General features: G+C 41.1%; 1 protein-coding gene across 1 annotated transcript in view; it reads right to left on the bottom strand.

Annotated features, from left to right (window-relative positions):
* The window catches only part of slc6a9 (solute carrier family 6 member 9), a 75125-nt gene extending 48064 nt beyond the window's left edge, over nucleotides 1–27061 (bottom strand). The window contains exons 1-2 of the mRNA XM_063462878.1: nucleotides 26952–27061; nucleotides 14222–14531 (exon numbers count right to left, since the gene is read on the bottom strand). Coding sequence (XP_063318948.1) covers nucleotides 14222–14251 — 30 coding nt within the window. The 5' untranslated portion in view covers nucleotides 14252–14531; nucleotides 26952–27061. The remainder of the gene's footprint in view (nucleotides 1–14221; nucleotides 14532–26951) is intronic.
* Between the last annotated feature and the right edge of the window lie 26 nt (nucleotides 27062–27087).

Raw genomic sequence — 27087 nt, 5'->3', positions numbered from 1 at the left:
TCTCTGTCTCCCTTATTTCTTCCGTTTGTTTTCAGAGGCAGCTGCTGCAACTCTGCAGACCACCAACAACTTCCCTTTCAGCAGTACTTGACTCTTCCAAATCCTCGTCCGTCTCTACACCATGACACTGCCAATGCCCACCCAGCCTCCAGCCCCCCCAAACCCACCAGGTCACACCGAGAGGCTGGCCAAGCCAAAGCCCTCCTCCTCCTCTTCTTCCGCAACATGTTCACAGAGTAACACCCTTTCAATTTTAAGCGCTTCCCTCCTAAGCCTCTGTTTTGATGTGCGCATTGTTGCACCATATGGCTAATGGCTACCCACAACAAAAAGAGGAAGCAGAAATGGGGAGGGGGGGTAAAAGTGCATCCAAAATGGGGGCGTGATTGAGAGATCGAAGAAAACATCACTCATGCGGGAGAATGAGACGGTGTCTTTAAATAAGTCACTCAGCATCAGTTCAACGTCCGGATGTAGTTTAACTTCAAAATGTGAAGTTATGTCAACAGCTGACAAGCAACTGGCCCCCAGCCTAATGGATGTTTGATAGCCGTGGACAATAGTAGGCCAACACCACTTGAGTGGAAGTCCTCAAGTTATGTTTAACACATGACAAGCACTGCAGACAGGATGCTGTTCATTCATCTATCAGTTCACAGGATTTGAATCTCCCTTGGAATAAAAAGAACGAAAGCGATAAAAGAGTCATTAGCATAAACCCGCCCTACTCAGTGTGCTGAGAGGAAGTATTAGCAATAGTAGCACTAGAAGTTGACTCTGTAGTTTAGCTTTATGGTTTTCACATTTTTCATTTTTATTTTATAACTGACTATGTTCTCAGCTTGTGCTAGCATACTTGTTTTGCAACTTACATCGGTAAATTGTAACGATGTAGCGCACAGAGACCGATACCTGGTAATATGTGACAGCAAAAGGCAAAGAAAATACTAGGACTTCACTCAGACTTCTTGAATCAACTCTACTACACAATAAATCTTTGCTACACTCTCATAAATTCTATTAAAATGCTCTGAAATGTTTGAAATTAGCTAGCTTGCTAGCATCTAGCCGTGGTTGTTATTTTCATGTTTCAGCCCAGAGGTTGCTCCTAGTTTGCTACTTACGGCACTTTTTAAGCACCTTGTAGAGCAACTTGCTACTTTTGTAACCACTTCCATGGCTAATGAGTGTGCATAGTTTCACAGTAGCTACCCCAACACTAGATAGAAATTTATAAAACGCATTAAGTCTTTGTACAGGTCAGTCCTAAAGTTGCAAGAGACATATTAGATAACATCACAGGAGCTGTGATTATTCACAGGGCGAAGACAGCACCAGCACCAGCTCAGGAAGCCTGCTCAGTGCAATCTCTAGATTCTCGAAATGCAAAAAAAAGCCAATTATTTCTCATGTTAATGAATACAAAGGCTCCGGCTTTCTTTGCAGCAGCTATCCAGACGAGCTGGGAAACATATAATTAAAGCACAATACAGCCTGTCAGTGCGACCCACTCCTTTGCTGCTGGGGTGGTGCGACCACTGGGGAAAAATCTGATATATAATCGCAGTTCTGCATCTGAGGCACCTACAGTGGGTCTGCTCTACAGTGTGGTATCAGTTTGGCTTTGTGCAACATGTAGAATGCACTTCTAGTTGTAAGAGTCCCATTTGCATAGATAATGCCTCACTGCTTTTATGTAAAGAGGTTTTTTTTTATCACGGCAAATACTAGTGGAGCAGGCAATGGCGGCTGGTTTTTCCAAGGCAAAAGTTTCAGTGTGTGTATGTGTGTGTGTGTATTTTGGTGTTGGAGCCAGTGCTTTGTGTCAATGTATGTCAGAGACCATTTTTGTGAAAGCAAATTTTTTGAAATGGTGAAATATGAGATTACTGGAGTGAATCTTAGTATCTTTTATGGGGCTATTTAAGGGATATAACAACCTATTGTAACAATATGGATGTGTGCATGTGCATATGAGCGTATTGGGTATCCAAGCATGCATTTGAGGCCAAAACTACGGCCGATCATTAGTTCCTCCACAGGGATCCAGCCACTTCTTACTAGCTTTGCCTCCGGAGAGTCTGTTGGCCTCAGATTAAGTCAAAGAAAATGAAAAGCTTCACAAGTGCACCCACCCACCCACACGCATACTGACACTTAACTACACATAAATCATGCAGGCAGTAAGTGTCGGGGTAATCAGTGAAAACCCAGTATGAATCTGGTGGGTCAAACAGATCTCAAAACAATCGCTTGTTGTGGCTGCAGCTGCAGTTTGTGGAGGGGAGGGGGTCCTTGTTTCAATAACTAATTGCCCCATTATGTTAGGTCATTTAACTCTAATTGGAGAAGCACAGATGCTGCATCTGAAAATAATGCCAACTTGTTAAACTGCACATTTAATTTCTCTGTTTGCTTGCTTCGATTGCAACAAGTCCAAAGAGAGGATATCTCTCTTTGCACAGACAGATATCTCAGTGCAGATCAAAGAGAATGAACCCTGTAATGCCAGCAGAGGGAGGAGAAGCAGAAACATCATACTTGAACCCCAGATGGAAGCAGCTGCCAAAAAAACTAAATGAAAATAGCTGCCCTGCCTGAGACCTAGTAGATTAATTCATTCAAACTTAAGAGAAGTCTGACTGGAAACCACTGGCATGGATTCTAGTAGCTTCCAAATATAAGCAAGGAAACATCAACGGCCAAAAGCCGAAAGTCAAATAATGAAGAGGGCAGGCAGCAGAACACTGATAAGGTCAGAATGGATCTCCTTTTTCCTCAAGGCTTTAGCTTCCAAACACATGCCAGCTTCTATTACAGGTAAGTCTAATGCTTTAACACAGACACTGATCCTAGACTCTGCCATTAAATGTTTAAAGCAAACAATGGAAATAGAGGAATTACTTTAAAGCTCCAGCTCGGCCAAACACGGCTTCACACCGAACCTCAATTAAGCAATATGCAGTAATTTGAAGATTAATGTACCCTGGGTCTTACGTTTCTTTAGGAGGCTTACTAAGCAGACTTTGTAAAGCAGGTACTAAAATGTGCTTGCTGTGTTATTTTAAGCATATCCAACTCTAATTAGAAAGCAGGTTGACTTTGGGCCACACAAAGAGAAGTGGGGGAACATTTTATAAATGAATCATTAATTTAATGCATTATTTGATTCATTTTAGGTTAAAAGAAAGAAGAATGTGGGCTTGAGATGGCATGCGTGTGTGGCGTGTGACTTATCAGCATTGGTTGTTTACACATTGTTCTAAATAGTTGGCAGCTGGCAATGACATAAGACAATACTGTAGAATATACTATAAGAGGATGCTATAGAAGATGTAAAGTGTTGCACATGTACAAACTGTTGCACATGGATTTGGGTTTATGACCACGCCCTCAAGCATTCAGCTGTTTTTATCTGTCCACATGTTATAATCATATGGTAAAAAGTATTAATGTTATTATCTTAAGGACTGCCCATTGGCAGAATCTGTTACCCTTCATCTACCAGCTCACTGTGATTTGCTCATACTATTTCCCACTATTAGGGTTTGCTCAAAATATCTATATAGCAAGACATATGTTAATGTTTTGAAAGAAATATCAGTTAGCTATTAAATGGATCCCATTTCCAGTTAGACTTAATAGAAGATTAGTAATAGAAGACATTTTATGTCCTGCAGCTGCAGCATCCAACTGGGTTGGGAGATGAAAGCTCATAAGTTGGAACAGCAGGAGAACTTTGGTTTACATTGGCCATTTGTAAAAATTAATCACATATCAGGAAAAAACTACTTAGCTAGTACAATGCCTCTGGTATTACACACCCTACACTCAGGATTATGTTCAAATAGGCAGTTCCACTTAATCACAATCAGGCTCGATGCTCCTATCAAACCTTTCCTTCTCTTGTAGCTGTAAAACTCTAAACACTGATGGGCGTTATTTGGGGATTGCACACACATGCTATTTTGCCCTGTTCAGTAAGTCTGGCCATATGTTTAATCCTAATATTAATCAAAAACACCAATTCATAGCTTGAAAAGTACACCTAATTTTTATGTAACATTATTTCTTATGGAAAATCTTTTTTTTTTTTCTCAGAAGATCAAATTTGACAAAGGCCATTTAGTGTAGTCTAACAGTTATGGTTACTGTGGTAATGTTGTGTACGTTAAACATTGACGTTTGTAATGACAGAGTTCTGATAATCTCCCAGGTATAAAGGAGAAAGTTGCTTTGACAGTGGAGGGCACGTGAGAAAAATGCACCACTTGGACATGAAAACACAAGTGTGAAGACAGAAATAATCGCTTTCCATTTGATTTTGCTTTCCATTTCATCTCGGCCGTCATGCTCGTCTCTCCTTTTTGAAACCCCCCTTATCTGCACTGACAAATAAACTCAAATATCACTGCATAATCATGACAGATAACTCTCTCCCCATGCCTTTCTTTTGTTGGTTGAAAAAAAAAAAAGCAAAAAAAAAAAGCTTTGTAATCCTAAAGGCCAGTCAACACAATTAATATTCAGCTAAAAGTTACTAAACTGCACAGTCACACAAAATGTTCTTTCACTCAGGTGAGTTGACACGAGTTTCCTCCTAAAGTCTAAAGGTGATGCCGATAGGTGTAATGGCACTGTCACTATATCTATGCAGGCGGCTGCTTTTTCCTTGACCTCCATCCAGCGCTAACTGGATGATAAGTGTCTGTCTTTCATACAATATTTATATTTATAATGCAATCAAGTAATGTCTTCTGTTATTTTAAAAATATACAATCTTCTCTCCATAATTTCTGATATCAAGTTGTTGTTTTTTTTCTAAAAATTTCCTGGTTCAACTACATCGTCAACTCAAACAAACGCTCAACTTGTGCAACGTATCTACTTTGAGCTGAGTTGACTCAACCAAAACTGTGGTACACAACAAAAGGGATGAAAAGAGCAAGAGAAAAAGAGCAAACTCCAAATGCAAGGTCAAGCAAACACAGTTGGTGATCAGTGGCTGAACTCATACAGTGGTGCAATCTTAATACTAAACTAGTGAGTTTGAGAACAAACACACACAACAGTGGACCCTGATGAAGGCAAACATTCAATAAATAAAGCACTATTCTAACCATATTGGACATTGTAGCTATATAGCTCGTGTAATTTATATCTGCACATGGAACTCATACCTAGCGCAGTACTGTAGATACACTCAGGACCTTGTTTGTTAATCCCAGCATCCCTCCATCCTCACTGTAATGAATATATAATATGTAGAGAGCATAATGCCACTTGCACTTACTTGCGATGACAATAAACATCACTTTGACTTTGAACAGTCATCATCTGTCAGCTGGAGCATACCAGCCCAGCCCGACACTGTGCCATTTTTATATTAAAACGTGCATTCGAGTAAGTTTTAATCTGCAGCCACAAAGTGTAGCTTCACTATTTACACTGTATTGGTCAGCTACTGTGCCTACTAAAGCCAGTGCTTGGGAGTCTACCAGAAAGACCAGAGCACGCTTTGGAAGGGTCTCTCCAGTCCATGGAGACTAAGTATAGGTCTATTTTTGACTTGCACTGCTTCGAGCAGCACACAGGAGATGAGAAGAGCAGGAAGTTACACAAAGAAACAGCACAGACCATCAAGTGAATTTTTAAGAAAAAAAAGGGCTCTGTGCTGACTAAAAGATCCACTTCCAAAGCCTTCGCTGTGTCCTTTGAAGCCACGTGAACGAGGAAACAAAACCACACTGGAGACTTTTGGTCGCAAACCCACACCCAGTGTACCCTGGAGCTAAGTACTGTTTGCAATCCTAATATATAGGTAATCTTTCCATTATATCCATTAATAAACAAAAAACCCCTCAGTGTAACTATGTGCTTCTGGCAATTTGGGCTTTAGCTAACTGAATAAATACCTTTTTCACTGCCTGACAGCATGTCTCCTTGCCCTTTAGCATTCACAGATCAACATGCATTCGCACTGAACCGCTAATCTCACAGGGAGCCAACATCATGTCAAGACTTATTACATCCTCCACAATCTATATATCTGTCCCTTACAGCAATTAGGTTAATATCTCTTCACCTCTCATTAGCTCAGCACGCCTGTGATGGGACGTCTGACTGTGATAGAGACCTCCAGCTGAAGCATCGATAAGCCCCGACTTTCTCTTGCCTCCTGAGCGGATCATGTGACAAGAATCTGACACAGCGTTTAGGCCCGAGCGGTTGTGAAAGAAGACGGGATGACATAAGTGCACGGAAGAGCAGTGAGGAGAGAACTTCACAGGGTTGAGGTTCACAATAGGACAAGCACCGCAGGAGCCACAGAGCAGGGAAAAAAGAAGGAAAACACAAAAAGATCAGTTTTGCAACAGCACTTTGGCTTTGTCTGGCGCCACAAAGGACAAAATGTGTTGAAGCGCAGTCGGAGGGAAAATCAACCTTTTTTATTCAGTCCAAAACAGCTAGCTCTTTAATTGGAAGGGGTGGGGGGCAAAAAACATCAGCTGTGGAGAAAAAGACAAAAACAAAAGTCAAACAGGGAGATAAAGAAAACATAGAAGGGAGATGGGAAATGGAATGACTTAAATTAGTGAGTGATGTTTGTCCAGCCGTCCAGCTGACCTGAACACAAACTGGCCTAGCCAGCACCTGAGAACCGAGGACAGAAAGACAAATGAAGGAAAGGAAGAGAGAATAAAAAAAAAAGAAAAAAAGAAAAAGAAAGAGGGAACAGAGAGACATTTCCAACGGTTGGTTTAACCTGAAGTTTCCATGATAAATTCTCCACCCATCCCCCTGACCCCTCATCTCTCTGCTTTGGCTGGGAGGGCCCCAGCTGTTCGGTCTGTATAAATAGCGTGAGGCTTTAGCTCGGACCCCGGGGGAGCGCGGGGCTCATTGGAGAGAAGGCACGGGAACAAATCGGGCCGGAAAAAGCACACAACATACACATTTTGACAAACATATGGGACCATTGCTGGGGATGAAAGTGCGGAACATGTGAGTGAAGTTGGCCTCACGTGGCAAAAGTCACTGTCGCGCTTAAAATGTGGCGAGAGAGGAAGAGCGACAAACGGCCAGGAAGAGACGTGACATCTTCACTCGCTAAAAAAAACGTCTTCGAAGACAGCCGCTCGAACAAAAAGGCAAACATGTTTCTTTATGGCAAAAGCGTATGCACACTGTACACCAACTACATATTCTACTATCAGTCTATAAGCAACACAAATCTTTCAGAAATGACTTGAAGATTAGAGCATTAGAGATTAAAGCTACCTTGACTACCCTTCTATGAGCACCTGTGGTTTGAGGGACAACAATAGCCCTCCTGTTATTCATTATGCTTTAAAATAAGCTTTGGGCTTGTTGTAATGTATTGTTCATTTGCTTTTTGTTCTGTTTCATTGCTCTATTTAATATTGCAAAATATTAGAGAGAGAACCCTATTGATTTGAGAGTCCCCTATGAGCAAGCGCTTAACTACAACGGGAACGAAGAACCCCCTTTTAACAGGAAGAAACCTCCAGCACAAGCAGGTTCAGACAGGATTCATCTGCTGTTTAATAACATGCAGTAGTGGAAGATGAACATATTTGGAGGAAAAAGAGGGGAGTGCAGGAGAAGAAAATGTTCCCTCAGAGCCTATTGCAGCATAACTTCGAGATGGTTTAGGGTCAAGTGATCAAGCTTCAACTAAAAAGCCTTACCAAAAAGGACCGATTAAGCCTAATCTTAAAAGCAAAGATGGTGTCTGACTCCTAAAGCTAAACTGGGAGCTGTTCATTCAGGACTTTGTATGCAAGGAGAAGGATTTTAAAGTCAATTCTTGATTTAACGGGGAGCCAATAAGAGAGGCAAGTATGGGAGAAAAAGGACCTGTCTCTCTCCCTCTCTCTAGTCCTCATTAGTACTCTCTGTGCAGCATTTTGTATCCATTTAAGACTTTTCAGGGAGCCATTAGGACAACCTGATACAGATACTAAGCAAGAAGCACTCCGAGAGCGCAATCTTCTTGGAGTGCTTCAGTATTTACTTTTAAGGGAACAGTATTGTATTTTGTGCAGTAAAAAACAAACAAAAAAACGGATAACAGCAGCATGACAAATGATAATTACACAAACATTATGTATGAACAGATAATGAATAATAGGTATTGATTTGTAAATAACTGCATATGAGTAAATTGAGCTTTTATTTATTATTTATTATTATACTACAGGATATCAGACTGACTAGACTCTTTCTCTTAACAATACTTTCTTTATTGATGTAACAGATTTTGGGGTCAGATGTTACATGATATTTGGATGCAAACTATAACAGGATATTCAGAATACCTTCTATACATTATCATTTCGTTAACGTTGCCAATCCAACCAAAAGGCATTAGAATTTTAAACACAGTTTTTAAGGTAAAAGACATTTTATGAAGGTTTGACCTTATTTGACCTTGAAGAGGTCAGAGGGCCAAGTGATGGGATATTTAGCGTCCCCATATATCATTCGCTGTATGAATATATGTTGTCAATAGAAACAAAAGAAGAAAGAAACATAGTTTTAAAAAGCTCTAGATGGCATTATTATCACTTTGACCTTCAAATCATTCTGTTGACCTTCAGGTAGAGGTCAGAGGTCAAATGGGACATTTTATATCTGTGTACGGATATGTCTGATATGTTAAAATATGTGATATTTTATATCTTTATACGGTACTTTCTATATGTTGACAATACAAACCATCCATCCACCATCCATCCCACTGTTGACATCATGGCTAACACAGATGGCAGTGATGGAATGCACCCAACGATACTATAGATTCCATCCCATGAAAAGGGGTAAAGAGAGGGGGAAACAAAGAAATGAAGAAAAGTGCGGAGGGGTGGAACCACGCATTAGAGGGCCATCCAGAAAAGACCCCCCTCCTCCCTCAGAGATCAGGTTGGGTTCAAGCGCAACAAATTACCTAAATATGGTTGTGAAAAGGCCTTGGAAAAAAAGGTTTTGATGGAAACTGCTGAAAATGATAATAACGCTCAAAGAAAAGGGGGGAGATTTAGGGGCTCTGCTGTGCAGACACAATGTCACAACCCTGTCCATAATTTCACTGACTACAGAGGATAAAAATGGAAAAAAGTGTTAAGTCCCCGCTTTTTAACTTGCTCGTCCCTTTTGTGCAGTGGGAGGGAGTGGGATCTATTGAAGGAACAGAAAGAAAAAGTGGAAGAAGTGGAGAGGAAGAAAATCAGAATACGAAATTTTCAGCCTGAGTGGTTTTTTCCAAATGAAATCTAAAAAGCTCTGAAACACAATGGAGTCCCCTTTTTTCCCCGTCTTTGCTATGTGTGTGTGAACATACATGGGAGGTTGGTTGGTGGTGGGTTACCTTTTCAAGAGTGCCCAGCAGTGGACGTGTTTGGCATTTGCGGCCCTTGTCGCTCAATTGTACGTTCGCCACAGCAGCTGAATCTGGGCGCCGCCTGTGACCCGTGCGGATGCTTGTATTTCTTTTTTTTCCCTCCCCCTCCTCATTCAGCCGATCAGTTGGAGGGTGGAGTGAAATCAAAAACAGAAATTATGTCTGACTTCTCCTCCCCCCCGACCTGCCTTCAGAGATCAGTCTCTCTTAGTTCACATCTGTTTGTTGGCCCTTCGCCCCAAAGGCAGTCAACACGGTTGCTGAGCACTGCTGTTAACTAAACCGGCTGACTGGCAACTCAATATGTTTCTTACATAAGTGGAGAAAAAGAAGGAGAGAGGCTGTTTCACCTGTAATAAGTGTATGAGGAGTATGCGGCGCACATGGTCAACATTGTACTCGCAAAAGGCAGCTCCATGGGGCGGAAACTACAAGAAAAAACAACATTTAGCAACATTCACAGGCTCAGGCACATGATGCAGGGCTATTAACAAAGTGATGTGCCAGGAAAAAAAAGAAACACATCTTTAAAAGGCTCAGCACATCCCTGCTAAGTCCCAAATATATCCTCTGGGCTTGCATTTATTACTTTCAGACCAAAAGTCACAGCCTGGTCGGCCTTTACTCCACACACAGAGGAGAGCCATAAAGAGTGGATGTGTGAGTTTTGTTCTGCGTGTGTCAGTATGTACAAATACCCAGATTGTTTGTGGGTGTGCATCTGTATTTATCCAGGTGGTGGTGGTGGTAACGAGTTTCATATCTGAGCGCTTGCTCAGATATCTAAAATATGTTTATGTGGTATTCTAAACTGTGCCAGTGCCTCGTGCGTGCGTGGAGGCATGCGTGTGTGTTTGTGTGTATCCTGACCTCAGGGAGGTTGTGGCTGTGGGTCCCACTATTTCTTTCCATTTAGTTTCCACTTCACAGCCTATAGCACACATTAGCCTCACAACCCCTGGGAAATGGCGCGCGCACAAACATAGTGAGAAACAGACTCTCTCTCTCTCTCTCTCTCTCTCACACACACACACACACACACACCAAGGTTCACCACTCAGGGGGCACAGAGAAAAGCACATTCCTGTATAAAAAAGTGACATAACTTTTGTTGCATGACTGATTAAATGAGTAACTGTACATGCCAAATGTATGTATGCGTATATAACTGTATAGGCCAACTTTTTACATTACTGGCAGTATAAATCCGTGTAAAGAATGCAGTGGATCAGGAAATAACTTGTTCCAAGGACCTTCTGTGCTACTGTCTACATCACATACTAATAGGAATTACAGTCTATAAAATGTTGCAAATTGGCAGCATTCAAACACATTAGTTACATATACAAAGAAATATGTCTTGTATGATTCGGGGTAGCATTGCATCTAATTTCATGCAGTTTTTCATTGCCTTATTTTTCTGTTTTTTAAGTTTTGTCAGAAGGTAAAACCCTTTGTTTGCACCTGTGCATGTGCATCCTTAAATGCACAAATGTGGAGGGCATTGTTGTAACCTGGAAATCACTCCTTTATGTTCTGTAGTTTTTGGTTACTTCGTAACTTAAACTAAACATGGATGAAAAATAGCATTTTTAAAAAAACAAAACAAAAAAAAAACCCTCTTGACAATTGCATTGAGAGCACATTGTAGCTTCAAGAATATGCTGCAACAAACAATTTGACATTAAGGACTTAACATCATCTTATCACAGAGTGCCAGAAAGTTTCAGTTTTGAGGGAAACAAATTGTATCATGTAAGAATGTCAGGGTTTGAGAAACTGAACTTAGAATCGCTGATAATCCCTCCCAAGCCCAAATGTCTCAGCAATTATGAACGAAAAGTAACAAGCAAACTCTTAAAGGCTTGCCAACATTAAACTCTGATCAGTAGCCAGTCCTCGCTGACCTTTTCCTCCTCCTTTGGCCTTGATGGTGATGGAGGGCCAGCTCTGGCCCAGCACGGCCAGACATATCAATACAGCGCCCAGCAGAAATATAAGCAAAACCTCAGTCCAACTCCTCCTCCTTCCCCTCCCTACTCTCACATCCACATACATACATCTTAACAGCAGACGCTTTAAGGAGTAAAGACAAAGAGACAGCTATCCATGCGGTAAAACCTTGTGCCAGGGCACCATCTGCTCATCCGCTCAGTGGAAGTGGTAACTTCCAGGGCAGTCAAAGACAACGCAGGAAGATTGAGGAGACGGGGCTCCCTTTTGACCGCTGTGAAAGAGCAAGGGAGTAAAGTTTGAAACAGAAAGAGTCCCGGCAGAAGGCTACCAGCCGAGCCAAGCAGTAGCAGGAAGCGAGCGCCTTGTGTGTCCTGAGATTTACGGTGACTGGTCCATCCACCAACCACCTGGACCTGCATAAATAAATTTAACCAGACAATTCAAAAACGGGTATTGCTGAGTGGAATCAAACAATGAGGGGGGAAAGACCATTTCCGCCCTCTGAATAGAGGCAAAGATGAATAGACCGAGTCACATGATAAATAACTACATAAATTCAAAATCATCTTCTGGATGAGAACATGGTCTAACACGGAGAGACAGAAATGGCTGGAAAAAAAAAGAGCTCAAGGAGAGGGAGGGAGGTAAAAAACACAAGTGACAGTTGGCGATGGCAGAGCAAGATACACACACACACACACACACACACACACACACACACACACACACACACACACACACACACACACACACACACACACACACACGCTTTCTTTTATCTGTTGTTGCCATCTCTAAGACACAATTGACATCACTGTCCACAAATGCTGAAGACAACAATCCCAGCCATGAGAAACTGTGCGTGTGTGTGTGTGTGTGTGTGTTAGCTGCTGTCTGCCATCACTGCTGCAGGTGGCGTACGATCTACCTGCAGCTCTGTGCCTCCATTACGCTTTTCAATGTGTTAAATCAGCGGTCCCCAACCTTTTTTGCGCCACGGACCGGTTTATGCCCGACAATATTTTCACGGACCGGCCTTTAAGGTGTCGCGGATAAATACAACAAAATAAAACTAGTACCGGTACCGAAAAAAAGAAGATTTATTCATAACACACGTGAAAAGACCCAGGAAAACCGAGTTAACGATAAAAACGATAACAAAATAACGCTGAAAACCGATAAAAACCCTGAAAACCATACATTTCACACCTGAGCCTCAACTCTCGCGGCCCGGTACCAAGCGACTCACGGACCGGTACCGGTCCGAGGCCCGGGGGTTGGGGACCGCTGTGTTAAATCATCATAAAGAAGCAGTTTAAGTAAAGCACTCACTGAGCAGTACAGCAGAATGGCTTCCAACGCTTTGAGTCGACAAAATTGAGTTTAAAGATTACAAATGATAGAATTTTAGGTGAGATGAATAGCTAAAGCCTGCAGTGAAACAGTACAATATCCTGAATTGATCCATTCACTTTACTTTATTATTATTAGCCTTCAAACCGCTGCTGGCTGCGAGGAGTAACTACAGAAACACTTGATTGATACTTCAGTTGTTTCCTCTATACTTGCCCGCTGTGTGCGCGAGGTCTGTAACTTCCTAGTGGCCACAGAGTGCCACTTACATCTCAGTTAAATGCAGGCACATGTAGCCAAGAGTATTCACAATCTACCTCTTGACACAATCATTTAAAAATCTCCTGTTGAGCTACAGCCAAACACACAGAACTTTTTGGTTTTCTTCCCCCCCCCCCCCCAAACACCTGGCAGTGCCAAAGCAATCAAACAACTGACTGGCTATCTGTCACTGAGCTGTAAACTCTCCAACACAAACAAACACAATTTTTGAAAGCCAAAAAAAAATACAAAATTATATCTCCATCCCCCAAGCACCTTCAAATGTTTGTGCGGGAGAGACGCTGATAACGGCGCCCTCTTAACTTCATACAGTGTGTTTGCATTTTAGCGGGGATATACATCTTAAAAGGATGCGGCAGTGAGAGAGACAGAGAGAGAAAAAAATGTCAGCGGGGAGGAAAGCAAGGCTTCAAACAGGCAAGAATGTCAGATGAGAGTTGGAGCTCAGTTATCGCCGTCTCAAGACGGACTAAAGGGAGAAAGCCAGAGAGAGAGAGAGACGGAAGGAGAGGTGACCAGACTGCCAATGACGCCAAACCTCTATTTAAAGCTTCCCCAACAGTGTAGGCCTGACACTGACACATTTACCTCTTGGCCTCATGTTTTACCAGCAGCCACCTCCTCTAAAACAAAAAAAAAAAAAAAGTGAATCCACTTTTACTGTTTTCAGCTCTTGCAGAGATCAGATAGCTGGTGAGAGTGTGCTGAGAGGAGAGCTTCTATGCCTGCAAATGAACTTTGGGGGCTTTTGGGACCGTGTTTAGTTGCTAATGTGTAGTTAAGCAGTGCCATTGTGAACAGCAGGGGGTGACAGCTCTGTCTCCTGCACATAAACACCGACAGGATAATCACCCTGGTGGGGAAACTGCGGCCGTTTTGTTTTGTTTTTTACTCAGTGAAAAACCTGTGAATCCTCATCCCAGGTTAAGAATTTCAACATAAAAACGGGAGAAAAAGTAGTAAAGTATGAGCACAACAGCCTACTTTTGAACACATAACAGGTTAGAGTCCTGTGAATGGTCCCCTAGTGAAATGAAGCCAAACCACCTGGCCTCCAAAGGGGAGCCAGAGGGTGACTCAACTGGTGGTCCAGCAGCTGCATCCCACCAGTGGCCTACAGCTGAGATGTGTTTGCATCCACATGTTACTGCTTTTAAAAAACACGAGTGTGCGCACACGTGTTTACTGAACAAAAGTGGAACTTACCAGGATCCCAGCAAACTGCTTCTCTTCCATCCTTCAGGACCTCGTCGGCAAAGATCCCCTGCCTCTCTCTAGCGCGCTCTCTCTCTCTCTCTCTCTCTCTCTCTCTCTGTGTCTGGGATGGACTCGTCTGCCTCTCACCCAGCAAAGTTTGGAGTTTTCTGAGGTGGCCGAGGTTCGCTGGAGCGTCTTCACCCCCGTCGCGTCGCTCTCACCGTCTCTGTCCCCCCTTCTTCTGTGCTGCTTGCAAGTGTAGCTGAAGTGGCGTCGCTGCTTTGTGCTAATTCTGCCCTAATCCAGAAACTTTTCTATGCTGTGAAAAGAACACGTGACAGGCAGAGAGGGGTGGAGGGAGAACAGGAGTTGGGGGGGGGAGAAAGGGGTAGGGTAAGTGGGGAATAGGGGGGGAGGCAAAGCAACACTTTTTTTTAGTTTCTTGTCCCCTTTGGCCATGTTCAAAAAACAGCTTGTCAGTCTTAGTACACGACCTGCTCTGAGGTCAAAATTTTAAAAAACACACATCAACTGTTTATGGTGAGAGTTAAAGAAAAGGTGGGAATGTAACTGGTAAAGCGTCACTTAGTGAGGATGCAGGCAAACAATTCAGAAAACATGTAGTGACAGATTTGCATTTTTTTTTTTTTTTTAGCAAAGCAGCTGCCATAACAAAGTGCCCTTTTGTGTAAAGAGATTAACTGTTAGGGAAACGTTTAGACTGCCCACTGACTACTGCTGTATGGAAGCCAGACTGGGAAAAGAACACTCAGCCTGGATCTGGAAGAAAAGTGGCCGAAAATACTTTGGATTGAGGGAAAAGTTTCTGAAATGCGCATCTGGGCACTTACCTTTCACTGCATCCCTGCACGCATGTTCAGAGCAAACAACATCAACAGTAGTTTATAATAGATATACACCTATAAATACTATTGCTACAGATTCATCTGCAGCTGTTTCTGCTCATGAATTAATTACTGATTTGGTCTACCAAACCTGAAAAAGCCAGTCTTCCCAGCAGCTTATATTTCTCCAACAGTCCAAAACACAAACTGATATAAACTGGACATCCCTCAAATCTGAAGTATGTCTCCCTTTATTTGGCTCAAGGAATAAAAATGTTCAACCCCCCCCCCCCAAAAACTTCAGTATACTAAAAGCGCTCGTGAAAAAAGGAGAGAAAAGGTGGCCAAATATAGCCACTATTTACTGTTACAGGCATAAAAAAAAAGAAAATCCCCCACACATGTACACATGTCACATACACGGGAGCCTACAGGGACTGGAAAAAATGCCTCCCCCTGGGGTCAACCATCATACACATCATGATGCACACTGATAAAAAGATGGGAAGAAACAAAACGAGGTTAAAAACTGATCCTTACCATCCACAATATGATGTCTGAATAGAGAAAAACCACACAACCAAAACACAACCTTGTACGTCAGGAAAAGGGCTAGCAGCTCGGCCGTGAGAAACTCACTGACACAAAGGCTGAAGTCTTTGATCAAATCACCGTGCTCTGGCTCCATCTCACTGGCTGGGTAATGTACATACATAAGGTAAGAGTTGAGCCAAGCCTACTGGGCAATCCAGGGAGGCGTGTCAGCAAGAGGTTACTTCCAACTTACTCTGAAACCTGACGTGTCTGCTGGCCCTTGTGAGGTAAGTAGCTTCCAAGCACCGACTGCATAATGTCCCACGGTACCACCTTGTCACTAACATGAAGTAATTTTATCAATAAAAAATGCCAAAAACTGATTATTGTAAATGTGAGAACTTTTTTTTTTTTTTAAATGAAGTGTTTTCTGGTTTTGAACTTTATATTACTTTCCACAGAGGAGCGGATTAATGGATTAACTGAGAATGAGAATTATGTTATTCCCTGCCCCATTCACCACTAAGTTGCTTGTGAGGGGAAAAAAAAAGAAAAAAAAAAAAAGAAGAGCAGAAATATCCATAACCAATGAGCTTGGCAAGAGGGGCTCAGGAGGTGAATCTCGAAGATAAAAAAACAAAATGTTTTTGGTTTGGATGACGTAGGCTCTTTAGAGAATTTAAACATTTCCCTTAGTAAAAAGACAGGCTGCAGATTGAACACTAATACATGCCCCGACTACACCACAAAAAGCCAAGGATGATGCAAAGTAGGTTCAGAGCCGACTGCTTACACAGCATTAATGATAAACCCGGTAAGAATGAGCTCCTCAGTCTCTGGTTACCTCTCATTTCTTCCACCCTTGTATGTAAAATTACTTGGACATCTTCAAAATTTAAGGAATATTAAAAAAAAAAAAAAATCAGTTATGATGATGAATATGAGCTTATTGTGCAGACTGACATTTTTAATTTGAGGTTATTCACGACCAAATTAGAGGGAGGGTTTAGGAATTACAGCACTCCAAAAGTAATTGGAAAGTTGACTGAAAAGCCGTTTCGTGAGCAGGTGAGTGCTATTGCTTAGTTATTTCTTCATAAATTAAACGGGTCAGGACTTGTTTGGAGGATGCATCACAACATCAAGTCCAAATAAAGAACACTCTCTAAGAGTTCAATATATCACAATCCAAGTCTACCGTACTGAGATGTTGTATGAAGAAATGCATAGGAAGTTACTATAAAGAGCAAAAGAATCACAAGCCTGCAGAATAAAAAGGGGAAAACTTTATAAAACATAAAAAGATCATCATCATAATCATTTCTGGCACAAAATTCTCTGTAAAAGCTGTTTCAGTACCATTCAAACTGATCTGTATGCATGGCCATACAGATCAACAGCTCTTAGTTTGTTTGTCGTTTTCCAGCACATGGTTCCTGGTTGATTTCTCAAGGTTTACATTCTCAGGTTTTCCATGTTTTGCAATTGAGTTTTGTTCAAAGTTATAGTTTTGTTTATACTTAATTTCTTAAATCATTTTATATTTTGCATTTTGGACTCTATCAAATAAACGGTTTCCCTTTTGTAGAAACCAGCCTGCATTTTGGGTCCTCAACGTCACATAGTCTTCAGGACCTACAGACAGTGACAGTATGGTCTGACCAGGCACAGCCCCAGCAGACACAACCTGTTTACATTAGAGTTCTTTTGTTAGGTAGTCAGGCTCCATGGATAATGGTTTTCTGCATTCACCACCCAAAAGAAACAAGATGTTCAGATTCAGACTAACTGGGTAGTTTGTGCTACTCCAGATTTTGTGGATAATCCAGAGTCTGTGCAGGATGCCTCCGAGACTGTGCCTCAGCTGGTGACCCTCATTTGTCCCGAGCCTCTGGTGTATCCCGAGCCTAAGCAGGAGCTGCCAGATCCCGAGCCAGTGCAGACTGTGTGCCCTGCACAATCCCAGCCAGAGGAGACTGTGTGCACTGTGCAGCCCCAGCTTCCAGAATCTGAGCCCAAAGGGACTTGTGTTGTTTGACCCCCCGAGTCTGAACAGCCTAAGATTGAGCCAGGATGACTCGTTTGTGAGCGGCTTCCAGCTCATCCACCTGACAGTCTCCTTGCGAGTCATCTGAAGGTCTCTGACTCCACTGCTGATCATCTGTTTGGCCTCCAGAAGGTCTCTTTGACCACTACTGGACTTCAGATGGTCCCTGCCTCTGTTGTTGGTCTCCTGCCATGAGGGGGTCACCCTCATTCGTAAATGCCTGCCTCTACAGGGTCTTCGTCTCCATCACTGGCCAACTGGCCAGAAGTGTTGATATAGCCCCCAGAACACCTCCGTCACCACTTCTGGCCACCTCCGGAGAGGTCCCTCTGATGCCGCTGCCAACCTGCGGGCCAGCCTCTTGAACTGCTCCGTCTTCAATGCTGGGCCCCAAACAGACCCTCAGAAGCATTCTCCTGCTCAGCTCTGCATTTATTTCCTTGCTCCTTCAGTTGCTCCTTCAGTTCTCTGGTTCCCCGTTTTTGGTTTTATTGTCACAAATGTCCCTGGCATTAAAGCATCAGGTAGTCAAGAGCAGAGCTTTCCAGGACAGTATGTCTCAGTGCCAAAGCCAATAACCAACTGGGCACAATCTTATTAATGTGTAACATACACAATCCTGAGCTCACACCTGATAAACCTCCAAACAAAAGGTTAGAAACTTGTTTCACAGCTATGTGCAGCAACAACAGCTAACAACAACATGCCTTGTTCCATAAAGCAGAATATTGCTATATTATTCGATTTTTTACAAGGCTACTTTTCAGTTCTAATAGAGTTTTTTTTTTTGTTCATATTCTTGTGTGAGTGGATTTTAATGGGGATAATTAAGAAACTATGAATAGACTTCTTCTGATTGATTCTTTAATCAATGAAAATATGAGTAAATTAATAAGTAGTTAATAGAGGTAGAAGCTGAGGATGGGCACTTTTCAGTGACGGCAACTACAAGACCCTGGTGAGTAGCAGTGTCAGCCCATCTCTCCAGTCCAGAATAAAATACCTCAGCACTGGTGCTGTCAGAGGATGAAGTCCAACGTTTCTTTTTTTGCAAAGATTAGAGAAAAATCACATATTTTCACACTTGTGCCCAAGTACATGCACTACTTTTATGTTGAAAACAAATGCATGCTAATACATGAAACTAAGATAGCTAACATGATTAACAATATAAGAAAAAGAATCTGCATTTCATTGTGAATCCCCAAATGTAAAAGAGTAGGAGGCTGCCTGAAAATGTGCAATATAAAGTTTGCCTTAAAGCACTGGGTTGGGACAAAATCCTTCCCAAACAAAACCCGACACTTCGGGCCTCTCCTTGCCTTGATTTATGACCTCTTGACTTTCCATATCTTTAAATTTAAATAAGTTCATAAAGGTGACAGACGACTTACGACAGAGGTCATGGCAAAATAACAAGTGAGTAATAATAAAGAGGGTTCAAAAGTCAAGGCTCAAGGTTTACTTTTTGCTTTCAAGTTAATTCCATCAAACTCACAAAGCAAAAGAAAATGTAGTAAATATATTTTAGTTAATCCACTTATCCTAAATGCTGCATTAGAATTATGCTGTTTATCAAGGTGGGGGGAAAAAAAGCCATGATGGCCCTGGATAGTTACACATTAAACACAATGCATAGGCAGTTTTTTTTCTTTTTTTGTTGGGGCCCCATTGATCTGGGGATAAAACGGCGTGCTGAGTCAAAGAATTGGAAGGAACGAGGTTCACAAATGACAGATAGTTTGTTGTAATTACATTTTTGCTGAGCCATCGCTTCAGCAAATAAAAGGGCTAAGGTGGATTGACGCAAGAAGAACTCATGAATTACTTTCCTTTATTTACCAGACAGATGCAACACCAGCCTCCTGAGTGAAACGGTCACAGAATCTGTACTTGATTTGTACACTACATCTACACTGTAGCACTGTGAGACACGACGTACAACGCAGTGGATTTAAGACAAAACAGCACCCATTATTATTGCTTGCCATGTTTAGAATGCATCATATTTTTTGCAAATCGGCCGTGTCTACTTTCAATAAAGTAAATATGCAGCAGAATGATTGGAGCTTCACAAGCTCCGTTTTGTCATAGCAGGCAGTCTGTGCACAGAAATGCCTCTAAATACGACTAAGACATTGTGAGGGTACTCAAAACAGCGGTAACTATGCTTGGGCCTTTGTTCAGCTTCCAGTAAATAGAGCCAGCAAACTATGCATTACTTGTGGACTGCAGAAAAAAATAGGGATTCTCACAATAAGGCAATGGCTTGGGAATGAGAAGATATGGGATTTGTGAAGCACACAAACGTGATTTATTATTTTTGTATTGTGGCATTTAAATTATATCGTCTGCTGTTGTACACTAGTTTGAGTGGAAGGAGACTGCTGAAACACAGCAACATATCATCAATAGGAGCAAATCTCCTGCCAAGACAACAGGTAAAATTAGTGCTAAATATAGAAATGCAGATAGCAGAGAAAACCTTTTCTGACGACAATCAGTGAGAAGCAACCGGTACAATAAAAACACACACAGGCATATACATACCTGAAGAGGGCCTGACCTCTCTAACTTAATGGAATGGAGACTTTGGCCCAGAGATAATAACGATTTAAAGAACCACAAATACACATCGCTTTACAGACATATGCCACAAAAGAAAATGCTCACATCATCTCATGTCATATGAGAAAGGTTGTATCAGTGGGTAATTAAATATCACTCTAATTACTGTGATCTATTAAGTGTCTTTAAGGTACACTTATTCCAGTACAGTAAAGTATAAATTTTATGCCCCTTTCTCTAATTCCCTTGATTGTGATGACTTTAAAATATCTCATCATTAGCATACATGTCTGCATCAAAAGATTTGGGTAATCTGGAGAAATCTTGGTGTGCAAGAGATAACGCCAAAAATCAGTATTGAATGTTCATGATCTCTGCACCCCCAGGTGGCACTGCATTTAATAAACAAACAAACATGATGACTGAAATCACTGCATGGGCTCAGGAACACTTTCGCTTCATTGTTTGTGAACATAGTTCACAGTGCCACCCACAAACACAGGTTAAAGCTCTACCATGCAAATAAGAAACCATATGTGAACATGATCCTGAAACACTGCTATCTTCGCTGGGTCAAAGGTCATCTAAAATGGACTGAGGCAAAACCGGAAAACTGTTCTGTGGTCAGATGAATTAAAATTTGAAACAGAGGCCACATCCTCTGGACGACGGGGACAATCTGTCTTGTTATCAGTATTCAGTTTAATAGCTTAAACCTCAATGGTATGGACGTACATTAGAGCAGCGGACCGGTCAAGTTCTACCGGGCCGCGAGAGTTGAGGTGGGTGTGAAATTTATGGATTTCAGGTTTTTTATTGTTATTTTTTTTTATCGTTTTTATTGTTAATCTTCTTTTTTTTGGTACCGGCACTGGTTTTATTTTGTTGTATTTTTCCGTGACACCTTAAAGGCCGGTCCATAAAAATGTTGTCGGACATAAACCGACAACATTTGGTGCAAAAAAGGTTAAGACCGCTGCATTAGAGCCTGTAGAATAGGCAGCCTGCACATCTGGATAGCCACGATTAATGCTGAAAGTTATATGCAGGTGTTAGAGCAACATGTTCTCATCCAAATTACATCTTTTTTTAAGCGAAGGCTTTGGATACTTCAGCAAAACAATGCTAAACCCCATACAGCACCCATTAAAACAGCATGGCTTCAGAGTCGGAGAGTCTGGGTGCTGAACTGGCCTGCCAGAAGTCTAGGCCTTTCACAACTAAAAATATTTGGATTATCATGAAACAATAAATATAACAAAGACGCAGAACCATTGAGCACCTAGAATCCTTTATCAGACAAGAATAGGAAAACATTCCCCTCCCAAAGCTCCAGCAAGCAGTGTCCTCAGTTCCCAGACGTTTATGGAATGCTGTGTGTGCTGGGAGGTGGAAAATGGTGGAGCGGCCACAGCGTTTAAGGATTGGAGGGATGGCTGTTACTTTTATTTTTATTATACTATTTTTTTTTATTAGTCCTTTATTTATCCAGGTAAAAAAATCTCATTGAGATTAAAAATCTCATTTCCAAGAGAGACCTGGCATCGTACTAAAAGATAAGAATGCAATGCTGAAATGGAAACTGCGTCCAGGACAGAAACAACTGCATTATACTGCTAATACAACTTGAACTTCTGCCTCTGAGCTGTAATTTTCTGAATTTTCAGTTTGTATCTCTTCTTGCGCCATCTGTGTGTTTATTGGTGTAGAGATACTTGTAGTAACTGTAGCCATCCTTACTTACTCTGTCAATTGTGTTTTGTCATACAGTAACTTCGATATATGTTGGGACCCCTTGTGATTGTACATCTCAAAGAGTTCATGATAATAAATAAACTCAGTCTCTACTACTTCCCAGCGTAAAAAGTGCTTCAAAAAGTGCTTTAGTCTAACTCCTGAATGAATGAAGGTAAATATTTTACATTTTGATTGTAGGAGATACACTGAGGCCAGGTGAATAAACAACTTACTTGTCTGCAAACATGCATTAATGAACCGGAACACAGCACAGTATAAAAGGTGAAAGCCCTGTTGAATTAATTTGTGATAAGCCTTGAAACATCTTTCTATTTGTTATATTTCTTCTACGAGCTGCACTGAATTTAGATGAATAAGAAGGGTTTTTTTATTTTTATTTTTTAGGCGAAAGGTTTTACATTATCAGGAATGTTGCGCAACATGAGTGTGAAAGCAGTGTTATCCTTACATGAAAGTCTACTATCGTGATCTCTATATTGATCAAAATAATCATTTTGGTCATAATCGTAAACCCCTACCTACTGACCATCAGGTTCTCTGAAAATAGCATCACCATTCCTGGAAAACCCCTCAAACATTAGTGCAAAAACAGTAAGAGTCTTTGTTGATCCCTCATGAATGGATGAAATATATATCATTTGATGAAACTTTACTGCTTGATTTGATGTCTTATCAGCTACAAAATTTTTTATTGTTACATCAGCATTTTTGAGTAAGAGTTTGAGGGTTCTGTGCAGTATCTTAGTTCTTCTTAGCACAGAGACCTTTGATGTTGTGCCTCGAATGAAGCTTTGGAGGTTACAGCTCCGAACACTCCTATTACCATTGTGACCACCTTGGACTTCCAATAGTAGCTGAATAGCGTAGTGGCATTACCCTTTTTGTAACAATAAGTCAGCGTTTAAATTCCAGCCAGGGGAGGGGTCCACAGACTAAGATCCCTCATGCTAGTCGTGCCTCCCTCTGCTCATGAGTAAGAGATAAAAAACTAAAGCCATCGTGACTCAGATATCACTGAACTTAACAGAGTTTAGGTCAGATGTCAGTGAACCAAGACATAACAGGCCTAGATATAATTTGGACACAAGTTCAATGGAGATTTTTTGGCATAAACAAGCCATTTGTGCTCAAAACCCGTCGAACATGGACAAATTCTGCAAAGAAGAATGGAAAAAATCCAAAACAGTGTAAATTTACAGTTGCTGTCTTTTTCTTTAAAATGAAAAGTCAGTCAAATTCTTCTGGAAGTTGGATAAAACATGCAGGTTTTTGCTGTGTATTTTGTGAAAATATGTCAGTCCAGCAAAACATGCAGGACATAAGCAGGGTTGCCAGAATTAGTAATTTCCCCCCACTTTGAGCTGCCTTTGATTTCCTTGCAGATTATTTTTGCACCAGATCCACTTGGGCTGTGTACAAAAAACACCTGATGTTTTTCATGACTGGATCTTTGAGAACAAATACCACAAAGCAAGAAGAAAGAGGAACTTCGGTGCCCCCTAGTGGTGGTAACATATATTGTGGCTAGAATCCATCCACCCTTTTAAACCAGTCCAGTGTCATCTCCTCCACTTTAGGGTGGAGTTTAACAGAAAGCTTTTATGCATTACTTAACGGTACCATCAATTACTCATTTTGATCCTACTTCAAAGCAGCTGCAATTACAGCTATTAATTACAGAGATCTGTGACACCACAGCTGATGTTGTGTTGCTGTGTTGCTACTTCTCTGCATACCTTTGCTCAGTTTTCTTTTGTTTTTGTCTTGATGTCTTTCAGTGCGTAAAGCTCATCTTCTGCTCTAGTTGTCTGGGCATTCCAGACATCTGGACATGTCCGACCCAACGCTTCACAAAAATAACACTGAAATATCTGAGAGCATTCTGTGAAAACTGTCTGATGCAAGCCATGGGAAAATTCCACAGTTACAGGTATTCAAAGCTATAGACAAATGTGTTGCAAGATACCTTACAAGCACATGAAACCCTTCTGTGACACATGACTGACATCTGGACTGATAATCAGTGCCAAAGGATAGAGTTTTTCTATAACTTGATGATTAAGTAACAAGGTGAAACATAGATGATGATTGAGTGAACATAGATGAATGGACCACAGACTTCTCAAGCTGTCACACAGTTTGTCAGATAACATCCAAAAAGGCACCAACATCACCACGGCAACTAACCAGTTTTTGGAGCCCCAGAGTTACCATTTAGTTAAAGATTAAGTGAGCAACAACATGTTTTTAAACAGAACATTGACATATTATCATAACCTTTTTTATGGCATACGTGTTAAGACTTAACTACTTCCACATCCAGCTGACAGTTTATTTAATTCATATTGTCTATTTCATTCATATTGTGCCAAATCACAACAACAGTTGCCTCAAGTAGAGAAAACCTAAACAATTAGACGACCCACTATGAGCAAGCACTTGGTGACAGCGGGAAGGAAAAACTCCCTTTCAACAGGAAGAAACATCTGGCAGAACCAGGCTCAGGGAGGGGCAGCCATCTGCCATGACCAGCTGAAGATGAGGGGCAGGAGACAGAAGAAAACACATACTGTGGAAGAGAAATTCATAATAACTAATGATTAAATGCTGAGTGGTGTATAAACACGTGGAGAGTGGTAAGAGGCGAGTGAAGAAAAAAAACACTCATCATGGAAAGCCCCCAGCAACCTAGGCCTAATGCATTTAACTTTGAAACTGTTCTTTGGATGTTGGCATTCCAATTCCAGACAGGTAGGATTTCATATTTATATATGAAAACATAAGGAACCAATGTGACAACTTACAGGTAGGGTTTAACTTTACAGAACCGGTGATGGGGAACAAATTTTATCACCTATAAGCAAAACTTTATGAACTATTTAATAAAGTAGAAAAAATGAAGGCTCGTGTTAACTACTGGTAGCAAGTTTACCACTTGCCAAATGTTAGAGCTTCCTCCTAAACTACCACTTCCCCTTCAATGTTCAACAAGAAACATGCAGGTAAGCCACTGAATAATAGCTTAAGCACACAAAGCTATTCATTTTAAAGTTTAAATGTCCTTAATTAAGCTATCAAAACAGGTTTGTCAGCCCTGTCTAGACCCCTTCTCCACTTTGTATAACCTGAATTGTTCAGATGCACGCATGTTTTGTAGAAAACCTGAACTCTTTAAGAGAATGAGACTGTGTGTCAGGAAGTGCATTATGAAACCATGTGAGCAAGAGCAACTCTCTGACGTAACACACCTGATGTTTTTCATGTAAATGGTTATATTTGACAGTTCAGGAGTCACCACCTATAAACTTGTTCTGTTATTTAGCTATGAGGATGTGTTGGAGACATAACGAAGTTGGAAAAGCTTAATTTTCATTTTCTAGCATTAAATTACCACATTATATTGTTGAAATAACACTCTTATTGGTAATTTACTTTTCACTAGCTTTTAAAACACTCAAAGGAGGGCTGGACTTGTAATCATGGTAAAGGAATCCATGTGGCCTAGAGAGCAGTGCCTCGGGAAAACAAATAGAAAATGTTAAAGAAAAGTACTCTTTTGTGGGAGTAAAGATTCAATGGAAAAGGGTGGCATGTCCATTTATAGTGGGCTGGACTACTGTTAATGCATGCACAGTCTCTGTTGACATACTACACATTTATCATTCAGCCCAACAAACAATTTGAATAAGTTGTGACGATGCACTTGAAGCATACAGAACACATTAATTCTTTACTGATCAGTGGGAAGCTTAGACTGCATTGAAAAACTAGAGAATCACCATTGATGACATAATGATTCATTTTATCATCAAAGAAACAGCAACTCTTTATTTGATGTTTATCTTTGTTTATATAAAACTAAAAGTTGTCTCAATTAACATCATCAGGGATTTGATACTTTTAATTTTATGTATAGAAATTCTCTGTAAATACTACTACTGCTACCACTAATAATAATAATAATAATAATAATAATAATAATAATTAATAATAATAATCTGGCTTGCTGTAATATTACAAGAAATGCATCATTTTGTGATTTTCAGGCCATTACAGCGTTTATCATCAGTAATAACACTAGAAGTTCAATAACCATTACTTGAATTAAATAAATGTAAGATTGGCATCTTACCTTAGGTACATAACAAATCATATAACTAAAAGTGCTGTTTTCAAAGAAGTTCACTATGAGCACAAGCAATTTTCAGATATGTAATGGTAGACAACATCAAAGTAAGGAAGGAAGAATAGCAGCAACAGAGCTGTCAGGAATGATCAAGACGGTGCCAAGAAAAGAGTCTGACCGCTGCACTTGCTTCCCACCCACTTTGACAAAGGCCACAACCATGTCACCGTAATGTCATTGCATGAGAACAAAAAGAATGTGTTTGATCAAGCTGGACAATTGCTGATTGAGGCCACCTTTAAATCTATCTAGCATGTTAGATCGCTACAACTAAGTTTCTGTAGTTCATTATCTAATAAAAACCGACGCTTTTGTTATTTGGAGTACTGTATAAACACGTGGGCTTGTCTGATTTCATTCAACAGTGTCTCTGTTAGTGATACAAGCCTTTCACCCTTGAGACAGCAAGAAAGGGGAGAGGAAGTAAGAAGAACATTCTACCGCGGAAATCCCCCCCTCCAATTTCTTTATCCCGCCCCCAAACACCACCACCACATCATCTCCAAGCACCCCCCCCCCCCCCCCCCCAAAAAAAATGCTTCCTTTCCCCCTTCTAGTAGTAACAAGGAGGGTTTACAAGCAGTGCCACGTGTTTCCTGCTGCCGTTCAAATAACAGCTCCTCAACATCACTTAGTTAGCAGAGCAATCATCACCCTTACTTCAAACCGAGACCGCCGGCTGTGCGCTTTGTCTCCCTTTAACATCAGCCGCTCGACTCGCAACGAGGTAAAAGACAAAGTTGCTCCTTAATGACTCCACGTTAAAAGACCACTGAGGTGAAAAACTGAAACACAACCTACTTTTTCTTTTGCCTGTCGTTAGGAGATCTGGCCGTGTAGAGGTGATCCTGCCACCTTGGTCGCACTCTGCACTGTGTACAAGTTGTTTTTCCGCCAGTTTTGGCTCATTGGAAGTTGCATCACCTTGGTTTTGTCG

This window comes from Pelmatolapia mariae, linkage group LG18 (assembly GCF_036321145.2).
Source record: "Pelmatolapia mariae isolate MD_Pm_ZW linkage group LG18, Pm_UMD_F_2, whole genome shotgun sequence".
Classification (NCBI taxonomy): Eukaryota; Metazoa; Chordata; class Actinopteri; order Cichliformes; family Cichlidae; genus Pelmatolapia; species Pelmatolapia mariae.
This window is presented reverse-complemented; position numbering and strand designations above follow the sequence as displayed.